Below are 22,425 nucleotides of genomic sequence, written 5' to 3'. Positions count from 1 at the left end.
ATACCTGGTTTTGAATACCTTTTTACCTTTTAAATACCCTGTATTTAACCTTTTTTTTAAACATATTTCGCCGCAGAAAGAAATGACAGACAACCAGTGTAAACAATAATTTAACTTTTATTTAAAATATTTTTTTTTTGTAAACTTTTTTAAAGTTGGGCAGGGACTGTAGGAGCAGATGATGTTGATGGAAAGTTGTATGGGGAAGGAGTTTGGTACGGGGAAGGAGTTTGATACGGGGCAGGTTGCTGGAAGTGGGGAGATGTCTGGTACTGGGGAGGTTGCTGGTACTGGGGTGGTTGCTGGTACTGGGGCGGTTGCTGGTATGTAATAGGAGGGGGAGGATGGAAAGTGGCTGGAGGGGGTGCAGATGTAATAGGAGGGGGAGGATGGAAAGTGGCTGGAGGGGGTGCAGATGTAATAGAAGGGGGAGGATGGAAAGTGACTGGAGGGGGTGCAGGTGGAGGAACTACAGTGGTGGGAGGTGGAGGTTGGGAGGTAACCTGCTGTAGAGCACCGTGGCACGAATGCATTACATGCATCTGCTGGGTAGGAGATAATGTTGCCATGCGCTCCACAACAGACCTGAAAAAGGTGTGGTTTGGCGAAGATCTTGCTTCTGAATGCATGGTTTGCAGAAGTGTCTTCACCTCCAGAATGCTGGAGTTGATCTGCTGAAAGCCTGCGGAGATTTGCTCTGACAAGACTTTTAGACAGTTCTGGAAAGATGCATTCAGATGCAAGAACTCTGGCGCATAAGTCTTTTCCTGACCCCTCTGCCGCTGCCGCCCAGTACCCGCAGGTGTACTAGAGGTGGCAGGGGCAGAAGGGTGGGGTAAAGGGAAAGCGATCTCCTCACCAGCAGCTTCATGTAATGTAGGCGGCCACGATGCTCCTGTGCTGGTGGATGGGACAGATGGGTCGAATGTGTGGGAAGGCTGGGAAAGTGCAGATGTACCGGGGCGGTCGAAGTGTCCCTCGGTGCCGGTCTCCTCAGGGATCGCCTCAGAAGGGTCCAATCGTGCAGGCTCCCGAGTGCTGCTCACTGTGCTGTGGAATAAAGAGGAAAAAAAAACAATTAAAATAGTGACATGGTATGGCCCTGGCTGAAAAAAAAAAGTTACATCTAAACATTTTTTTGTCACATGTGGTGTGTAATATTTACCTTCTGGTGAGCATTGTATCCCGGAGGAGCGACAGGGCTTGTGCGTACTTGTACTTGCTCCTGCGTCCTCCAGATCCACTCGGGGCCCGCATCTCTTTATTGAACTCCTTCTTGAAACGATCCCTCACAGACCGCCACCGCTTCACAATTCTCTCCCCTGAAACGAGAAAGGACAAAGTGGTTAGTATACAACATCAGTGTTTCCCAAACTCCAGTCCTCATGGTCCCCAGGGGTCATGTTTTCAGGATTTCCAAAGTAAATAGAAATCCTGAACACATGATCCGTGGGGACCACGAGGACTGGAGTTCGGGAAACACTGGTTTAAATCAAGCAACCGGTACTGTATATACTTACGCTCTGTAATCTGGGCCCGAGCTTCGAGGTCCTCCCAGCGGTCCACAAGGAGCGAACAGATTTCCTCCCAGAGTCGTCGGGTAACGATCAGGTCAGCGTGGCGGCGGTCAGCCATATTCCAGAGCGGCTCCCTTTCTCTGACGAGATCGATGAGGCGGTCCACATCGAGTCCTCCATCCTCACCGTCAGAGTCGGGAGCACGCTGTGAAGGCTGTTAAAGAAAAAGACAAAAATAACATAATTAGCCTCCACAAAAGAAATGAAATAAAAAGTGCAAAAAAAACAAAGCAAAAATATTTATACTTACACGCTGGTGACCGCCGCGTTGCTGTCGCCGACGACCCTGGGAGGCACTGCGAGGACATCTTGGCCGAGCACCAGATTGGGAAGACTAGAGAAGAAAACAAAAAATGTTATGTCTTTGGATGTAGGCATTTGTTTGCTGTGTGTGGTCTGCAGAACATTGTTTTCTATGTGTTGTGTGTAGTGTGATGTGTTTCTGCGTTTGATGCAAAAAACTTACAAATTGTGAGCCCACTCCAAGTGTCCGTCCACCCCTTCCTTCTTCTTCTGGGAGCTCCTCTTCATCTTGTGATTCCTGTTTTGAAATAAAAGGCAATGAATAGACATATATTACAGAGATGATGGATTTTGGAAATAAAAACTTACCGTCAAACGCTGACGATGCGAGGGAGGGCTCCCAGAAGAAGATGTGCTGTCTTCCTCATGGCCAGACTCCATGGCTGTGGGTGGTGTTTCTGCTGCTGCCATTGCTGCTGCTGCTGCATCTATTGGGCGGCTGTTGAATAAAGAGAAACAAAGGGCCAATGAATATCTTGATATTCCATAGCCCTAGTTTGGAGGAATGGGGGATTTGATAATTACCGTCTCTCATCTGCTGCTGGACTCCCCTCCCGTTGTTCAGCATGCTGCTCCATTTGGGGTGGTGCTGATGGTGCTGCTGCTGCAGATGTCTGCTGCCTTCTGCTCCTGGTTCTTGGCTTGGTTGGCATGTTGGGTGTGGCTGAGGGTCCCACTGTCTTGCTTTTATATATGTCTTGTGGGCAGAGCTACTGAGCATGCTCAGACCAAAGAAACCGGATCCGGCCGCCGGATCCGGCTGTCGCCGGATCAAGCGCATTGCGGCGCTCATAGGCTTTCATTGTATGAAAAAGCCGGACACGCCGGATCCGGCGTGTCCGGCTTTTTCGCCGGAGACAAAAAACGTTACAGTAGCCGTTTTTTCCAGACGCCGGATCGCGTCACATTGCCGGATCCGGCGAAAATCGGATGAAACGCATGGCCATCCGGCTCGATCCGGCTCTAATGCAAGTCAATGGGGGGGGAACCGGATCCGGCATTGCATTTCGCCGGATCCGGTTTTTGTCAAAAGCGCCGGATCGCGCCTGACGGCGAAAACCTGATGTGTGAAAGAGGCCTTACTAAGACACTGGCAGTAAAAGATCCTAAAGCTCATCACAGCAGCCAGTTTCTCCAGACCTTAGTGGAAAAAGTTCTGCAAGAATATGAACTCACAAAAGAACAGGTTCTTGCCATTGTAACTGATAATGCTTCAAACATAAGTACAATTAAACTGATGAATGAGATTAATGAAGGTGAGCAGCAGCTAGAAGAACAGTTCACATTCAGTATGTTGGAGATGGAAGGCCACATAGCTGTTCCCATAACGGAGGAACAGACAGATATTACTACAGAAGAACAGCAAAATGATTCTTTACAATGAGATGATCTTGTTGAAGCTGCTTCACACCTCTTTCTTATTCATCACATGCGCTGTGTTGTGCACACGCTGCAGCTGGCAATAAGAGACAGTCTGCAAGAAGGACATGCTGGAAATCTGATTAGCAAGGTGAGGTAGCACTTAGGATGAGTGGGCTGCAGGACGGCCAAGAGCAAGAGGACTCGGGTCCTGCCAGTGCTGCTGCTTCTGCCGTTTCTTCATCCTCATCAGATTAGGAGCTTGAGTTCTAAAAGTATTTGGACGATATGGAGAAGGCAAAGCATTGCCGCAGGAAAAAAAGATTCCACTCCCATAGAAAACAGATTGACCATATTTCAGCAAAATTATTCTCTTGCTCTCAAAGAAGTATAAGAGTTCAATCGTTCATCAAAACTGACTGTGCACGAGGCAATTTCTTTACACCCTGAAATTGTTAGAGATGTTGCCCATGTGGTTACTGCTTTGCCACCAACCCAAGTTACTGTAGAGAGCTTGTTCTCTGGCCTTAAAATGATTAGGTCAGATTTGAGGTCATTTATGAAGGAGGATGTGATGGAGGCGATACTATTTGAGAACAAATTCATAGACTGCACAAATGTTGTTCAGTACGTTTTTGTTGAAAACTTGTTTTTTCCACTTAATGCATAGTGTATAATAAATTGTAAATATGCTAAAGTTTTTTGTTCTAAAGTTATATTCCAATAAATATATTTCTCCTACGCCTCATTGGGGGACACAGCACACTGTCTGTGTCCCCCAATGAATGACTCAGAGAAAAGGATTTTACGGTGAGTACACAAAAATCCCGATTTCTCCTACGCCTCGTTGGGGGAGACAGAGACAGTGTGCTGTATCCTCCAATGAATGGCTTGGAGAAAAAGATTTTACGGCGAGTACACAAAAATCCCTATTTTATGTTCTATCTAAATGGCTTGATTATTGTATCATAATGATTAAAAGCCTGATGTTGGTATTTTACTATAGTAAATTTATCACTTAAACATAAACATGAGCCATGTATGAGGGAGTCGTGGAGTTGGAGTCGGAGGTTTGGCTTACTGACTCCACAGCCCCGCTTTCAAGGACCGCTTCCCTTCGTCAATCCGATGCCCTATTCGTTACCTCTGAAGGTCGTCGTATGGAGCTCCCAGCTTCTAAGTCCACTATTGCCTGTTGGATTTGTTTGGCAATATTGGAGGCATATCGCGTTCAGTACAAATGGCCTCCTCTGGGGGTGAAGGCTCATGCCACTGGGGCCGTGGGGGCTTCCTGAGCTGTTCGTCACCAGGCCTCAGCTTTACAGATTTGTAAAGCCGCGACCTGGTCGTCCTTGCATACCTTTGCGAGGTTTTACAGGGTTCATACCCATGCCTCGTCTGATGCAGGCCTGGGTAGGAAGGCGCTGCAGGCAGCGGTTCACACCGGCGGACCTAAGTCAGTTTTCTTTGCATCCTTTCTGTTTTCCACCCTTGGGACTGCTTTAGAACGTCCCATGGTTACCTGTGTTTCCCAATGAAGCGATAAAGAAAGAGGGATTTTTGGTACTCACCATAAAATCTCTTTCTTTGAGCCTTCATTGGGGGACACAGCACCCTCCCTAATTGTACCGCTTTTGGGCCTACGTGCCTTTGTTGTTGGGTTGGTACATATGTTGAGTTTTTTGGTTGCTTCTACTGCTTCAACACTAGTGTCAGCCTCCTAGCGACAGCATCATACACCCTATGGTTACCTGTGTCCCCCAATGAAGGCTCCAAGAAAGAGATTTTACTGTGAGTACCAAAAATCCCTCTTTCCTGACAGGTGGGATGTCCATTGTATGTGATTTCTCATTATCTTGCAAAAATTACACTTCTATGTTTTCTTTCATCCAGGGTTTTATGGTGGAGTTTTCAAGCCCGAGTAACTTCTTTGTGAAAGTCTTGGAGTCTAAATCAGTGGATAAACTCATGAAAATGTCAAGTTCCTTACAAATTCTTTATTCAGACCCCAGTGCCATAAAGAAAGGTTACTCTCCTGACACGGGTGAAGTCTGCGTGGCCAAGTATGACAAGGACCAGGTGAGATGCCGACTCCAGGGGTGACTTCACTTAGGCGCACACTGGTGTTCTGCTTAAAGGGAAAGTACCGCGTTTGTAAATCATTAATAAATCAATGTAATGTAGCATAACATGCTGTTATAACCAAGTTTTATTGCATTTGAAACATATTTCGTGTGTTATATGAGTTTGAAGAAGGCACTGGGGGCTGACATCTTGCTTTCGCAGCCCATAGTCATAGGGTCGGCGTCCGTCTGTTATCTCCTATCTATTATAATGGAGATGTCACTGCTGTGAACTGGGCACGCCTCTGTGGGCTGCACAATTAACAATAGTGGGAGTGTTCTGCTGCCATTTTAATGAAGCCCTTGGATCTTCTAACATAAGCAGTACTGCTTCCAAGCAGAACAGATCCTAGATTGACAGGAGTAAAAATGCGGGAGAAAAGTGCAGGCAGAGTATCAGAGACTGCAAAGACATGAAGGAGGAACGGTGTACCGTCAGTATTATTGGAGCAGGAGCTGTCAGCTGCTTGGCAGGAGCTGTGATTCATCCCTCGATAAGATAATATGCAAATTGCCTCTTCAGAAAGAAAGAGGACTTTTACTCTACAGCGCCACCTATTGGTAGTAGCGATCCTACAAGTCACAATCAACCCTTTAACGAGTCTTGTAGTATGACTTAGGATACAAGACTCGTTAAAGGGTTGATTGTGACTTGTAGGATCGCTACTACCAATAGGTGGCGCTGTAGAGTAAAAGTCCTCTTTCTTTCTGAAGAGGCAATTTGCATATTATTTTCCCAGAGGAGCATTGCACGGCGAATAAGTCTCCTTACCTTGACAAGCCACAGCTGGCATGTCACTCTCCGCAAGGAGAAACCTTACTTCTTAGACCCTCGATAAGATAAGGAACTGTAGGTCTGCAGTGAATGGCCAGGCATTGTAGAGAGGGGTGAGAGAAACATGTATTCTGGGTGAGAGCGACATATGAAGACTGATGGGAGAGAGAAAGAGAGACAGTAACTGCTGGTGATAGCAGATCACAGGGCAGTCACCCACAAAATGGTGCTGCCCTGTGAAGCTACTCTTCTTTCTGTTCCAGGGACACTGGAACACCCAAAAGGGGAGGGAAATGGTGATGTCAGCAGTTACTGCCTCAACTTTCCAGCTATCAGTAAAGCCAAGTCTTACTATAGCTGCTTGAGGTCTAAAACGAAAAATGCTCCCCCTAGTGGTAATTATATATATGGTGGTCCGAGTACAGACCACGATGGATGGGCTGTGCGGGTCTTCAGCCTTCTGTTTGAGTAGGAGGCCTTCGGCCAGGCCGTGGTTTGCTGTATTCTAGGGTCTACAGTTGGATGTAAACTTTACTGTTCCCTATGGGGAAGAAGTCGTATGCAGCTTGTAGTTGTTACAAGGTTTGACATTTGTCATTTATTCTCCCCAGCAATGGTACAGAGTGCTGATGTACAATGTGGAGACGACCATGAGAACAGCACAGGTTTTGTACCTGGACTATGGAAATACAGAGACCATCTCCCTGGACGGCGTGCAGCCCATGCACCGAGACGTCGAGCTGCTCCCGCCTTGTGTGAGTCTTGTGGGGAGGGACATGTGGCCTCTTCGTACTGAACAGGCTTTTATAAAAGTGTCCTCTTTCAGGCTTTACATTGTTCCTTGGCGAATGTCACCGCTCCTCCTTTTGGTTGGACCCCAGAATGCCTTGTAGAGGTGAAACGTCTCCTCGTCGGGCAGAAGCTGCTCATCAGCGTCGCTGACGTCGTTCACATGGCGCTCCCACATTATTCGGTTCACGTGTCTCTATTTGAGTCAGGTGCGTCAGATGCATGCCGTTTGTTTCTGTCGGGGGCTGGAGAAGACATGGTGCCCGATTTCTGGTCTAATTTTTGAGTAGAATAAAATGTTTAGCTTCACTCCTTTTCCATAAAGATTAATATCTAGGCCCAAACATGTACAACTTAATTATTCTTTTCCTTCACTTTCTTTTTTGAAACCGGACAGAGCTATGGAGACATTTCCCTGTTTTTCAGCAGGTGCGGACTCTGCGGGGGTATACCCTAGGATATACCATGAACATCCCAGCCAGTGTATCTCGCAGTGGTCCTCAATTTTAATCTCTCTTTTTACTAATTCTGTTGTTTTTTTTTATTTACAGGGGAGGATGTACATAAAGTAATAATTGAAAAGGGTTATTCATTCCCACCACTCAGCAAAGACCATGGAAAAGTCGAGGATCCTGAGAAAGGTAGGCTGTCGGCCCCCGCTAATCATATAACTACATAGCTGTGGGACTTGACTGATCGAGGTGATCAGCCACCGCAGACTGGCTCTGACTTACTTTTTCATAAGGTTCTTGGCCCCAAATTTAATTTATAGCCCAAAACTGATCACTAAAATAATCTGGAACCCAAATTAATTACAGACCCTAAAATGGATCGAAATATCAGAATCCTACCCCTAATCATTAGACCCTCAAATGTCAAAATTATGTCAGGCTGCAAACAAGACCAGTAAACTAATTCAGACTATTAAATGCCGAAATCTAAACCGGACCACCAAAATGTACGGTGACATCAGAGCAGTCTCATTCATCCACTTAACCTGAGCCAGGGGCAGGGACAGTTTCTTCAGCTCTGGCCATCCCTATGCTGGGACCTTATGGTTTTCACCTAATCTACATGGTTGCTACAATCACTCGGCTCAGAGCCTCGGCGTTGGAGCCCGGGTTCATGTGTGACCTCAGCACGGCTATGGCCAGTGATTGCAGACGAGACCCCAACGTAAGGTCAGTTCAGTGCAGTATATGTTGCATTGTGATGTGCAGGAAAAACCTCCAGAGGGAGCTAAAAACATAGCAAAAAAAAGTTTTTAATGCAGCAGAGAAGCTTCTAAAAAGTTTAGTAATCTTAAAAGTCATAACTATTTTTTAACCACCGAGAGGAGTTTTATTAATTAATTGGTTGTTTTTAGTCCATACAGAACTGTTAAAATAAACACACAAAGTAGGAAGAATCCGTAGTGCTGCGCCTGATCACATAATACCACGCTCCAGCCTGGGAGGCACCATTGGATGGTGCACCGGCCACAGATGCCCCCATTATTGTCCTACCTTCCTAATTCTATATTATTTGTTTCTCGGTGTTAAGAAATCGTTGTTGTATTATTCCATCTACTTCTGTAGTTCCCAGATTGATGAAACAGACAAAGATGCCGGACCTTATGCCAGGAGTCGGCTGCCAAGATGGTGCCGCTCACAAACCAGAAATCTTGTCCTCCTCTCTCGGTGTTGGGGACAGCTTTGAGACACTCATCACGGACATCCACAACCCTGAGATGTTCTTCTGTCAGCAAAAGCAAAATGCAAGTGAGTCTGACCACTTATACAGTAGAGACCTCCATAGTGTGACTGCTCTTCCTGTAGAGACCTCCATAGTGTGACCGCTTACAGTATAGAGCTCTATAGTGAGATCGCTCTTACAGTACACAGCTCTATAGTGTGACTGCTCAGTACAGAGCTCTATAGTGTGACCGCTCTTACAGTACACGGCTCTATAGTGTGACCTCTCTTACAGTACACAGCTCTATAGTGTGACCGCTCTTACAGTACACAGCTCTATAGTGTGACTGCTCAGTACAGAGCTCTATAGTGTGACCGCTCTTACAGTACACGGCTCTATAGTGTGACCTCTCTTACAGTACAGAGCTCTATAGTGTGACCGCTCTTACAGTACAGAGCTCTATAGTGTGACCGCTCTTACAGTACACGGCTCTATAGTGTGACCTCTCACAGTACACAGCTCTATAGTGTGACCGCTCTTACAGTACACAGCTCTATAGTGTGAAAGCTCTTACAGTACAGAGCTCTATAGTGTGACCGCTCTTACAGTACAGAGCTCTATAGTGTGACCGCTCTTACAGTACACGGCTCTATAGTGTGACCTCTCACAGTACACAGCTCTATAGTGTGACCGCTCTTACAGTACACAGCTCTATAGTGTGACCGCTCTTACAGTACAGAGCTCTATAGTGTGACCGCTCTTACAGTACAGAGCTCTATAGTGTGACCGCTCTTACAGTACACGGCTCTATAGTGTGACCTCTCACAGTACACAGCTCTATAGTGTGACCGCTCTTACAGTACACAGCTCTATAGTGTGACCGCTCTTACAGTACAGAGCTCTATAGTGTGACCGCTCTTACAGTACAGAGCTCTATAGTGTGACCGCTCTTACAGTACAGAGCTCTATAGTGTGACCGCTCTTACAGTACACAGCTCTATAGTGTGACCGCTCTTACAATACAGAGCTCTATAGTGTGACCGCTCTTACAGTACACAGCTCTATAGTGTGACCGCTCTAACAGTACAGGGCTCTATAGTGTGACCGCTCTTACAGTACAGAGCTCTATGGTGTGACAGCTCTTACAGTACAGAGCTCTGTAGTGTGACCTCTCTTACAGTACAGGGCTCTATAGTGTGACCGCTCTTACAGTACAGAGCTCTATAGTGTGACCGCTCTTACAGTACAGAGCTCTATAGTGTGACCGCTCTTACAGTACAGAGCTCTATAGTGTGACTGCTCTTACAGTACACAGCTCTATAGTGTGACCTCTCTTACAGTACACAGCTCTATAGTGTGACCGCTATTACAGTACAGAGCTCTATAGTGTAACCGCTCTTACAGTACAGAGCTCTATAGTGTGACTGCTCTTACAGTACACAGCTCTATAGTGTGACCTCTCTTACAGTACACAGCTCTATAGTGTGACCGCTATTACAGTACAGAGCTCTATAGTGTGACCGCTCTTACAGTACAGAGCTCTATAGTGTGACCGCTCTAACAGTACAGGGCTCTATAGTGTGACCGCTCTTACAGTACACAGCTCTATAGTGTGACCGCTCTAACAGTACAGGGCTCTATAGTGTGACCGCTCTTACAGTACAAAGCTCTATAGTGTGACCGCTCTTACAGTACAGGGCTCTATAGTGTGACCGCTCTTACAGTACACAGCTCTATAGTGTGACCGCTCTAACAGTACAGGGCTCTATAGTGTGACTGCTCTTACAGTACAGAGCTCTATAGTGTGACCGCTCTTATAGTACACAGCTCTATAGTGTGACCGCTCTAACAATACAGGGCTCTATAGTGTGACCGCTCTTACAGTACAGAGCTCTATAGTGTGACCGCTCTTACAGTACAGAGCTCTATAGTGTGACCGCTCTTACAGTACAGAGCTCTATAGTGTGACCGCTCTTACAGTACAGAGCTCTATAGTGTGACCGCTCTTACAGTACAGAGCTCTATAGTGTGACCGCTCTTACAGTACAGAGCTCTATAGTGTGACCGCTCTTACAGTACAGAGCTCCATAGTGTGACCGCTCTTACAGTGCACAGCTCTATAGTGTGACCGCTCTTACAGTGCACAGCTCTATAGTGTGACCGCTCTTACAGTACAGAGCTCTATAGTGTGACCGCTCTTAAAGTACAGAGCTCTATAGTGTGACCGCTCTTACAGTACAGAGCTCTATAGTGTGACCGCTCTTACAGTACACAGCTCTATAGTGTGACCGCTCTTAAAGTACAGAGCTCTATAGTGTGACCGCTCTTACAGTACAGAGCTCTATAGTGTGACCGCTCTTACAGTACACAGCTCTATAGTGTGACCGCTCTTACAGTACAGAGCTCTATAGTGTGACCGCTCTTACAGTACACAGCTCTATAGTGTGACCGCTCTTACAGTACACAGCTCTATAGTGTGACCGCTCTTACAGTACAGAGCTCTACAGTGTGACCGCTCTTAAAGTACAAAGCTCTATAGTGTGACCGCTCTTACAGTACAGAGCTCTATAGTGTGACCGCTCTTGCAGTACAGAGCTCTATAGTGTGACCGCTCTTACAGTACAGAGCTCTATAGTGTGACCGCTCTTACAGTACACGGCTCTATAGTGTGACCGCTCTTACAGTACACGGCTCTATAGTGTGACCGCTCTAACAGTACAGGGCTCTATAGTGTGACCGCTCTAACAGTACACGGCTCTATAGTGGGACCGCTCTAACAGTACACGGCTCTATAGTGTGAACGCTCTTACAGTACACGGCTCTATAGTGTGACCGCTCTTACAGTACACGGCTCTCTAGTGTGACCGCTCTTACAGTACACAGCTCTATAGTGTGACCTCTCTTACAGTACAGAGCTCTATGGTGTGACCGCTCTTACAGCACACAGCTCTATAGTGTGACCGCTCTTACAGTACACGGCTCTATAGTGTGACCGCTCTTACAGTACAGGGCTCTATAGTGTGACCGCTCTTACAGTACACGGCTCTATAGTGTGACCGCTCTTACAGTACAGGGCTCTATAGTGTGACCTCTCTTACAGTACAGGGCTCTATAGTGTGACCGCTCTTACAGTGCAGAGCTCTATAGTGTGACCGCTCTTACAGTACAGAGCTATATAGTGTGACCGCTCTTACAGTACAGAGCTCTATAGTGTGACCGCTCTTGCAGTACAGAGCTCCATAGTGTGACCGCTCTTGCAGTACAGAGCTCTATAGTGTGACCGCTCTTACAGTACAGAGCTCCATAGTGTGACCGCTCTTGCAGTACAGAGCTCTATAGTGTGACCGCTCTTACAGTACAGGGCTCTATAGTGTGAACGCTCTTACAGTACACGGCTCTATAGTGTGACCGCTCTTACAGTACACGGCTCTATAGTGTGACAGCTCTTACAGTACACGGCTCTATAGTGTGACCGCTCTTACAGTACAGAGCTCTATAGTGTGACCGCTCTTACAGTACACAGCTCTATAGTGTGACCGCTCTTACAGTACACGGCTCTATAGTGTGACCGCTCTTACAGTACAGAGCTCTATAGTGTGACCGCTCTTACAGTACAGGGCTCTATAGTGTGACCGCTCTAACAGTACACGGCTCTATAGTGTGACCGCTCTAACAGTACACGGCTCTATAGTGTGACCGCTCTTACAGTACAGGGCTCTATAGTGTTACCGCTCTTACAGTACAGGGCTCTATAGTGTGACCGCTCTTACAGTACAGGGCTCTATAGTGTGACCGCTCTTACAGTACAGGGCTCTATAGTGTGAACGCTCTTACAGTGCAGAGCTTTATAGTGTGACCGCTCTTACAGTACACAGCTCTATAGTGTGACCGCTCTTACATTACAGGGCTCTATAGTGTGACCGCTCTTACAGTACAGAGCTCTATAGTGTGACCGCTCTTACAGTACAGAGCTCCATAGTGTGACCGCACTTACAGTACAGAGCTCCATAGTGTGACCGCTCTTGCAGTACAGAGCTCTATAGTGTGACCGCTCTTACAGTACAGGGCTCTATAGTGTGAACGCTCTTACAGTACACGGCTCTATAGTGTGACCGCTCTTACAGTACACGGCTCTATAGTGTGACCGCTCTTACAGTACACGGCTCTATAGTGTGACCGCTCTTACAGTACAGAGCTCTATAGTGTGACCGCTCTTACAGTACAAAGCTCTATAGTGTGACCGCTCTTACAGTACACGGCTCTATAGTGTGACCGCTCTTACAGAACAGAGCTCTATAGTGTGACCGCTCTTACAGTACAGGGCTCTATAGTGTGACCGCTCTAACAGTACACGGCTCTATAGTGTGACCGCTCTAACAGTACACAGCTCTATAGTGTGACCGCTCTTACAGTACAGGGCTCTATAGTGTTACCGCTCTTACAGTACAGGGCTCTATAGTGTGACCGCTCTTACAGTACAGGGCTCTATAGTGTGACCGCTCTTACAGTACACAGCTCTATAGTGTGACCGCTCTTACATTACAGGGCTCTATAGTGTGACCGCTCTTACAGTACAGAGCTCTATAGTGTGACCGCTCTTACAGTACAGAGCTCCATAGTGTGACCGCTCTTACAGTACAGAGCTCCATAGTGTGACCGCTCTTACAGTGCACAGCTCTATAGTGTGACCGCTCTTACAGTACAGAGCTCTATAGTGTGACCGCTCTTACAGTACACAGCTCTATAGTGTGACCGCCCTTACAGTACAGAGCTCTATAGTGTGACCGCTCTTACAGTACACAGCTCTATAGTGTGACCGCTCTTACAGTACAGAGCTCTATAGTGTGACCTCTCTTACAGTACAGAGCTCTATAGTGTGACCGCTCTTACAGTTCAAAGCTCTATAGTGTGACCGCTCTTACAGTACAGAGCTCTATAGTGTGACCGCTCTTACAGTACAGAGCTCTATAGTGTGACCGCTCTTACAGTACAGAGCTATATAGTGTGACCGCTCTTACAGTACACCTCTATAGTGTGACCGCTCTTACAGTACAGAGCTCTATAGTGTGACCGCTCTTACAGTAGAGAGCTCTATAGTGTGACCGCTCTTACAGTGCAGAGCTCTATAGTGTGACCGCTCTTACAGTACAGGGCTCTATAATGTGAACGCTCTTACAGTACACGGCTCTATAGTGTGACAGCTCTTACAGTACACGGCTCTATAGTGTGACCGCTCTTACAGTACACGGCTCTATAGTGTGACCGCTCTTACAGTACAGAGCTCTATAGTGTGACCGCTCTTACAGTAGAGAGCTCTATAGTGTGACCGCTCTTACAGTACAGAGCTCTATAGTGTGACCGCTCTTACAGTAGAGAGCTCTATAGTGTGACCGCTCTTACAGTACAGAGCTCCATAGTGTGACCGCTCTTACAGTACAGGGCTCTATAATGTGAACGCTCTTACAGTACACGGCTCTATAGTGTGACCGCTCTTACAGTACACGGCTCTATAGTGTGACAGCTCTTACAGTACACGGCTCTATAGTGTGACCGCTCTTACAGTACAGAGCTCTAGTGTGACCGCTCTTACAGTACAGAGCTCTATAGTGTGACCGCTCTTACAGTACACAGCTCTATAGTGTGACCGCTCTTACAGTACACAGCTCTATAGTGTGACCGCTCTTCAGTACACAGCTCTATAGTGTGACCGCTCTTACAGTACAGAGCTCTATAGTGTGACCGCTCTTACAGTACACAGCTCTATAGTGTGACCGCTCTTACAGTACAGAGCTCTATAGTGTGACCGCTCTTCAGTACACAGCTCTATAGTGTGACCGCTCTTACAGTACAGAGCTCTATAGTGTGACCGCTCTTACAGTACACAGCTCTATAGTGTGACCGCTCTTACAGTACAGAGCTCTATAGTGTGACCGCTCTTACAGTGCACAGCTCTATAGTGTGACCGCTCTTACAGTACAGAGCTCTAGTGTGACCGCTCTTACAGTACAGAGCTCCATAGTGTGACCGCTCTTACAGTGCACAGCTCTATAGTGTGACCACTCTTACAGTGCACAGCTCTATAGTGTGACCGCTCTTACAGTACAGAGCTCTATAGTGTGACCGCTCTTACAGTACACAGCTCTATAGTGTGACCGCTCTTACAGTACAGAGCTCTATAGTGTGACCGCTCTTACAGTACACAGCTCTATAGTGTGACCGCTCTTACAGTACACAGCTCTATAGTGTGACCGCTCTTACAGTACAGAGCTCTATAGTGTGACCGCTCTTACAGTACACAGCTCTATAGTGTGACCGCTCTTACAGTACAGAGCTCTATAGTGTGACCGCTCTTACAGTACACAGCTCTATAGTGTGACCGCTCTTACAGTACACAGCTCTATAGTGTGACCGCTCTTACAGTACAGAGCTCTACAGTGTGACCGCTCTTAAAGTACAAAGCTCTATAGTGTGACCGCTCTTACAGTACAGAGCTCTATAGTGTGACCGCTCTTACAGTACACAGCTCTATAGTGTGACCGCTCTTACAGTACAGAGCTCTATAGTGTGACCGCTCTTACAGTACAGAGCTCTATAGTGTGACCGCTCTTACAGTACAGAGCTCTATAGTGTGACCGCTCTTACAGTACACAGCTCTATAGTGTGACCGCTCTTACAGTACACAGCTCTATAGTGTGACCGCTCTTACATTACACAGCTCTATAGTGTGACCGCTCTTACAGTACAGAGCTCTATAGTGTGACCGCTCTTACAGTACAGAGCTCTATAGTGTGACCGCTCTTACAGTACAGAGCTCTATAGTGTGACCGCTCTTACAGTACACAGCTCTATAGTGTGACCGCTCTTACAGTACACAGCTCTATAGTGTGACCGCTCTTACAGTACAGAGCTCTATAGTGTGACAGCTCTTACAGTACAGAGCTCTATAGTGTGACCGCTCTTACAGTACACAGCTCTATAGTGTGACCGCTCTTACAGTACACAGCTCTATAGTGTGACCGCTCTTACTGTAGAGACCTCCGGCAGCGAGTGCAGTCGACGTTGCTTCATATCTGGGTCTGATCATTGCTGTATTTGCCGGCCTCGTCTCTTTTCAGAACAACTTGCGGACCTTATGGTTATGATGCACGATCGCTACAGCACATCAGCCGCATCTCCACAGTTCTCACCAGCTCCTGGGGACATATGTGCGGCTCAGTTCTCCGGTAAGTCGCCAGTTTTATGATTAATGTATTCTTTGTATTGACTTTTGGACCCAGCTTTCCTGTACTCCTGAGTGGTACATATCTGTAGACATTCGTCCATTGCCTGATACATCACAACACATGTTAAAGGGTTTACGTAAATGATTGGAAGTTGTATTTCAACCTTTGGGTATGTGCACACGTTGCAGATTAGTCTGCGAAATTTTCTGCACAAAATCCGCGTCTGTTGGCAGAAAACGCAGGTGACAGCGCTTGCGGAATTGATGCGGACTTCCTGCGGATTTTAATGCGTTTTTGGTGTGTGGATTTGTTAGGTGGTATTGGATCTGTGAATTTTGTCCCTTGTGCTTCGAGAGAGAGCTGGTGCGGATACGCAAAAATAATTGACATGCTGCGGAAAAAAAAACCGCTGCAAATCCAGCATGTGCACAGAAATTCTTTTACCATTGACTAACATTAGATGTGTACTACAATTCTGCACGTCAAAAACGCTGCGGATCCGCAACGTGTGCGCATGGCCTTATTGTCACCCAGGAAAAAAAATTCAAGGATTTTTATACATTTTGAAGAAATGTCCTTTAATTCCTGCAGGTTAAACGCTGGGGTCAGTGAGTTGGACCCTCTTTTCTGATATTGATGATGCAATTTAGGGACAGGCCATTAAGTTCAAAGCTTTAGAAACCTCCTGAATAACATCTCCCCCAGACATATGATTCACCTGTCTGTCCTCCCTCCAGTGCGGGAGTCTGGAGCGGGCTCCATTCTTGCGCCTGCTCCATGCTCGTCCGGCTTTGGCTGTGTTATACAGCTGGCACCTGCCTCTACCGGCAGCGATGGTTCTGACGTGTAGGATGAGACTTACACACTGGTCATGCAGTGTCCACAGTGTTTTCAGCTCAGGGGTCACCACTTGCTCGGGGTCCTTGGCCGTGCAGTGTCCACAGGTTTCTCAGCTCTTGGGTCACCACTTGCTTGGGGTGTGTGTCCACGATGTTCTTAGCTCTGGGGTCACTACTTGCTCGGGGTCTGTGGCCGTACATTGTCCACAGTGTTCACAGTTCTGCGGTAACCACTTGCTCGGGTCTTTGGTTGTGCAGTGTCCACAATGTTCTCAGCTCTGGGGTCACCACTTGCTCGGGGTCTGTGTCCACGGTGTTCTTAGCTCTGAGGTCACTACTTGCTCGGGGTCTTTGGCCGTGCAGTGTCCACAGTGTTCTCAGCTCTGGGCTCACCACTTGATCAAGTGTTTGGTTGTGCAGTGTCCACAGTGTTCTCAGCTCTGCGGTCACCACTTGCTTGGGGTCTGTGGCTGTACAGTGTCCACAGTGTTCTCAGCTCTGGGGTCACCACTTTCTCGGGGGTCTGTGGCCGTGCAGTGTCCACAGTGTTCTGAGCTATGGGGTCACCACTTGCTTGGGGTCTTAGGCCGTGCAGTGTCTACAGTGTTCTCGGCTCTGGAGTCACCACTTTCTTGGGGTCTGTGGCCGTACAGTGTCCACAGTGTTCTCAGCTCTGGGGTCACCACTTGCTCGGGGTCTGTGGCTGTGCAGTGTCCACAGTGTTCTCAGCTCTGGGGTCATCACTTGCTCGGGGTCTGTGGCCGTGCAGTGTCCTCAGTGTTCTCAGCTCTGGGGTCACCGCTTGCTCGGGGTCTGTGGCCGTGCAGTGTCCACAGTGTTCTCAGCTCTGGGGTCACCACTTGCTCAGGGTCTGTGGCTGTGCAGTGTCCTCAGTGTTCTCAGCTCTGGGGTCACCACTTGCTCGGGTCTTTGGTTGTGCAGTGTCCACAGTGTTCTCAGCTCTGGGGTCACCACTTGCTCGGGGTCTGTGGCCGTACAGTATCCACAGTGTTCTCCATCTCTGGGGTCACCACTTGCTCGGGTCTTTGGTTGTGCAGTGCCCACAGTGTTCTCAGCTCTGTGGTCACCACTTGCTCGGGTCTTTGGTTGTGCAGTGTCCATAGTGTTCTCAGCTCTGGGGTCACCACTTGCTCGGGGTCTGTGGCCGTACAGTGTCTACAGTGTCCTCAGCTCTGGGGTCACCACTTGCTCTGCTCTTTGGTTGTGCAGTGTCTACCGTGTTCTCTGCTCTGGGGTCACCACTTGCTCGGGGTCTTAGGTTTGTACAGGTAGTTGTCTCTTCAGTCACTGAATGTTTTCTGTCCCACAGAGGATAATAATTGGTACCGGGCCAGTGTGGTGCGACACATCTCCGGTGAATCTGTGCTCGTCGGATACTTAGATTTTGGAAATACGGAGATTTTGTCCACTTCACGTATCCGCCCCATTCAGACGGATCTCCTATATGTTCCTTTCCAGGCCGCTCAGTGCAGTCTTGCCGGTAAGTGACCGGGGTCTCGGCCGTCTTGGCTTAGTAATTGGGTGGTAGAATTAAACCAGTGATGTTTCCTCTCAGGCGTGAAACCTCTGTCAGGAAAATGGAGCTCAGAAGCCACAGACTCATTCAGGGCCCTTGTTATGAATAAGATTTTGAGAGCGTCTATTGTGGCTGATTGTGACCGAGTATTAACCCTTGAGCTGACGGACGAGTCTGCTGGAACCAACATATCCATATCACAACATCTCATCAATGCCGGACTGGCCATCTCCAGCACAGCAGCCTTTGAGACCAAAGCAGGGGAGGACGCTGGCAAGGCCGAGGACCGTGCCGTGCCACTGAGGTGGACGACGCTTCCTCCCGGAAAACAGACTGAGGTATCAGTGTGCATGCTGCAAAACCCTGGAGACTTCTTCTGCCACATCCACAACCAGACAGGTGGGCTTTTCTCACATTTATTTATATTAGCAGTTTTATTTCTTGTGGTCATCGTGTCCTTCTCCCGTGTGTGTGTGTTTCTCTCCAGATTTTCAACTTCTCAATCAGCTGAACGAGTCCCTCAGACAGTATTGTACACAAAACAAAGCCGAGGGATATTCCCCAGCGAGAGACGAGATCTGCGGCGCGTATTACGCAGGTAAGGAGAACAGACCCGGGCTGAAAATGGCTGCCAGCGTATAAAGTGACCTGTGCTTGACGTGCTGATGAGCCCGTGCATCCACCCTTAGGTGACGAAAACTGGTACAGGGCTCAGGTGAAGGACTTCGGGCCCGGAGCCGCTGCAAAAATCCTGTTTGTGGATTATGGAAATAACGAAGATGTGTCTGTGGACAAACTCTGCAAAATCCCCTCCAGCTTCCTAGAACTCCCATGTCAGGCCATTTGCTGCAGTTTATCTGGTAAGGATTGCATCTACAGAGCACTGTGGTTCTTTTTTTTGTACGATCGTCTCTCCAACTCCTGTTCTCACATCTAGTGGGGAGACGTGAGTGCACATGAGTCGCTGTCAAGGCTCATGGGGCATAGAAATGGATGGGAGGCCCTGCGCCGACATCGCTGGAGCTCTGCTGGGGCAGGAGGGAAGAATCTAGTATTATTTCACTATTGGGAATGCAGTAATTAAGAAGCGATTGTCTAGATAAAGAGAAGAAAAATATCAGAATGGCAAGAATAAAAGTAGCAAACTTTATTCCGTCCTATTAAAAGATTAGGATATCCATAACAAAACATTTTTGCCAAGCGGATCCTTTTTTTTTTTCTTTTTATATTGATTACCGGGGGTCACCGGATTTGGATCTTGGCAAACTTAATAAGAGCAACCATGCTACATATCACACGGTGAGACTTTGCATTAATTTTTTTCTCTCGCTTCATTGGGGGACACAGAGACCATGGGTGTATGCTGCTGCCACAAGGCGGCTGACACTTTGTACAAAAAAAGGTTAGCTCCTCCTCCCCAGTATACACCCCACCAACCGGCACTAATTTCCTCAGTTTAGCTTAGTGTGAGTAGGAGGTGGACACGGGTCTTTCTTAGACCCATATCTACCTCAGTGTGCGTCGTTTTTTTCTTTCAGGTTTTCCGGAGGGATACAGAGTGAATAGTCACATCTGTAGTCCCACAAAAAGACCATGAGTACGGCGTGTACTGCCACCCCGTATCCTCATAGCTCTCTACAGCAGGACCAGGAGCTCCGAACACGGATGCGTGTCAGCAATCCAGATGGTCCTCGTCTCCCGCCCACTCGTCTACCAGAGCCTGTTGGTTTGGATGAGGCGCGGACACTCTTCTACAGGAATCACACAGACATGCTGGATGATGAAGGTACCTTTATTCCCACAGGTTTACATCAGAAGACGGATCAGGCAGGGTAAGTATGAGGCCCCCCGAGTCGCATCATCCTCAGCAGCTTCAGGCACGGATCCTTCGGGAGCTGTCGCCGCGGCAGTGCTGCGGGGCCTCCGTGCCGCCCCGCGCTGACAGGCGGCCGCTATGTTTAATCCAGGCCCCGGCTTCATTTTGGGCCTTGTCCTGCGTCGCGGCCACGCCCCCCGCCTTCTTTCTCGGGCGGGCTTCTCTCCCGCCCGCTCTAAGTCCGCCCACTGCCTTCTCCCCTCATGTTAGGTGTCCCTGAGGCGGCGCTGTCTCCACCCACCCCCAGCCTGGCTTTTTTCAGCGGGCGTCGCCATCTTTAGCATCGACGGTTAGCCCCGCCCATCTTCCTCGGTCTCTGCAGGAAAGTGCGCGCTTCCTGTTCTGTTCTTCTCAGGCTGCCGCCATTATCGCAGCCTGTCAGCCGGACGCTATCCCCTCGGCCGTGCCCCTGCAAGCCCAGACGAGCCGTGAGTAGCTCTGCAACTGCAGGCTGCCACCCTCCTCTGCCTCCTGTCCCCCAACCTTCCGGCACTGCTTCAGTGACTTTCCGTCATTATGTCTAACTCGAAGTCTGACCGTTCTCGTCCTCCTGCTTCCTCTTGCACCTTAGTCAAGTACTTTGCGTGTTCTTCTTGCAATCGCAAACTTCCCTCAGGTCAGTCTACTCCCCTCTGCCTAGACTGCAGCAATCCCATTGAGCCCGCCACTCAGGAGCCCCCTATTGCTCCACGTGAAAGTGAACCCCCCATTCCCAGATGGGCTTCTTCTCTATCACAATCAGTGGCAGATCTCACCAGGGTGTCTCAGTCCCTAGTGGCCGTGCTTGATAAGTTGCCCCTGGACACTTCTGCAGGATCCAGCAGGTCACAAGAGGCTCCATCTGAGCCAGCCAGCATGAGACGCAAAAGGCCCAGGCAGGATCTCCGGCCGGAATCCTCTCCTCGCTCCATCTCACCACATAGTCCTTCCCAGCAGTCTCCTTCCCGTCTTTCCTCACCCGAGTTAGACGAAGCGTTCTCGGATGCACCATCCGAAGAGATTTTAGAGCTCGATTCGGACCATGCCGCGGACATTAAGCTTACGGTTCAGAACCTCATTGCAGTGATTAACCACACTTTCGAGATCACAGACTCCCCTGCGAAACCCTCAGATCAGGAGGTTTCGTTCAGAAGGGCAGAAGCACCTTCCAGAGTTTTCGCTTCTCACTCTGAGTTTGGCAAGCTCCTCAGCAGTGAAAGAGAAAATCCGACCCGACGCTTTCAAAGAGGGAAGCGTTTCGGTGTGCTGTATCCTTTTTCTCAAGAGCTCACCGACAACTGGTCAGCTTCCCCCTCTGTAGACGCTCCCATGTCTAGACTATCAAACAACACGGTCCTTCCGATTTCAGGTGTGGCGTCTCTGAAGGATTCTAACGACAGGATCATAGAATCCTTAGCAAAGTCAGCATTCGAAGTGGCTGCGACGGTGCTAAGCCCAGCCTTTGCTTCCACTTGGGTAGCAAAGGCCATAGCTACTTGGGCAGAGATCCGGCATTCTTGATGGAGCCCAACCAGAGCGACTGGCCGAGCTAGCCAAACAGATCACCCATGCAGGGGAATATTTGGTCTCTGTCTCCTTAGATGCCGCCTCTTGCGCAGCACAAGCGTCCAGCAACTTAGTTGCAATCCGGCGTACAATTTGGCTCAAGACCTGTCAGGCGGATTTGTCTTCAAAAAAGTCCCTTACCAATCTGCCCTTTCAGGGTGCGCGTCTCTTCGGATCCCAGCTGGACCAGATTATCAAAGAAGCCACTGGGGGCACAAGCTCTCTCATTGACTGGGAAAGACTTCTCAGGGGTCTGCCGGTCCGCAGTGCACATTCCTGGCGTGGACAACTGGGCCGCCGATTTTCTCAGCTGCGAGGGTCTCGCGGCGGGTGAGTGGTCCTTACATCCGGACGTCTTTCATGAGCTTTGCCGTCGTTGGGGGACTCCGGACGTGGACCTGCTGGCGTCTCGCCTGAACAGAAAGGTCCCACAGTTCGTATCCAGGGCCCGAGATCCTCTCGCAGTGGGCGCCGATGCTCTGACCATTCCCTGGTCTCAGTTTAAGCTCCCCTATCTGTTCCCTCCTCTTCCTTTTCTTCCCAAGCTGTTGAAGAAAATCAAGGCGGAAGGGGTGCTGGTCATCCTCATCGCTCTGGATTGGCCCAGAAGGGCTTGGTTTGCGGACATTGTCAACCTTCTCGCGGACGCCTCCTGGAAGCTTCCAGACAGAGCAGATCTGCTGTCTCAAGGACCAATCTGCCACCCCAATTCTCTGCCGCTCAATATAACGGTGTGGCTGTTGAGACCGCGGTTCTGAAACGGTCAGGTTTTTCGGATTGGGTTATTCACACCATGATCCGGGCT

At 48.6% G+C, this 22,425-nt stretch overlaps 1 protein-coding gene across 5 annotated transcripts in view; it reads left to right on the top strand.

Annotated features, from left to right (window-relative positions):
• Positions 1 to 22,425, top strand: part of TDRD1 (tudor domain containing 1) — a 99,690-nt gene that overhangs the window by 55,051 nt on the left and 22,214 nt on the right. For 4 of the 5 annotated variants that reach the window (XM_073556615.1, XM_073556616.1, XM_073556618.1 and 1 more), the window contains exons 7-16: positions 5,133 to 5,318; positions 6,749 to 6,892; positions 6,964 to 7,135; positions 7,478 to 7,567; positions 8,504 to 8,686; positions 15,716 to 15,823; positions 17,993 to 18,163; positions 18,239 to 18,598; positions 18,687 to 18,797; positions 18,889 to 19,059. In XM_073556615.1, coding sequence (XP_073412716.1) covers positions 5,133 to 5,318; positions 6,749 to 6,892; positions 6,964 to 7,135; positions 7,478 to 7,567; positions 8,504 to 8,686; positions 15,716 to 15,823; positions 17,993 to 18,163; positions 18,239 to 18,598; positions 18,687 to 18,797; positions 18,889 to 19,059 — 1,696 coding nt within the window. Of the gene's footprint in view, positions 1 to 5,132; positions 5,319 to 6,211; positions 6,251 to 6,748; positions 6,893 to 6,963; positions 7,136 to 7,477; positions 7,568 to 8,503; positions 8,687 to 15,715; positions 15,824 to 17,992; positions 18,164 to 18,238; positions 18,599 to 18,686; positions 18,798 to 18,888; positions 19,060 to 22,425 lie in introns of those variants that run through there. The other variant, XM_073556619.1, reaches the window with a different exon arrangement.

This window comes from Dendrobates tinctorius, unplaced genomic scaffold (assembly GCF_039654945.1).
Source record: "Dendrobates tinctorius isolate UK_male_01 unplaced genomic scaffold, ASM3965494v1 ptg000236l, whole genome shotgun sequence".
NCBI classification, from domain to species: Eukaryota; Metazoa; Chordata; class Amphibia; order Anura; family Dendrobatidae; genus Dendrobates; species Dendrobates tinctorius.
The sequence above is the reverse complement of the archived record's forward strand: the minus strand, read 5'-3'. Positions and strand labels throughout refer to the sequence as shown.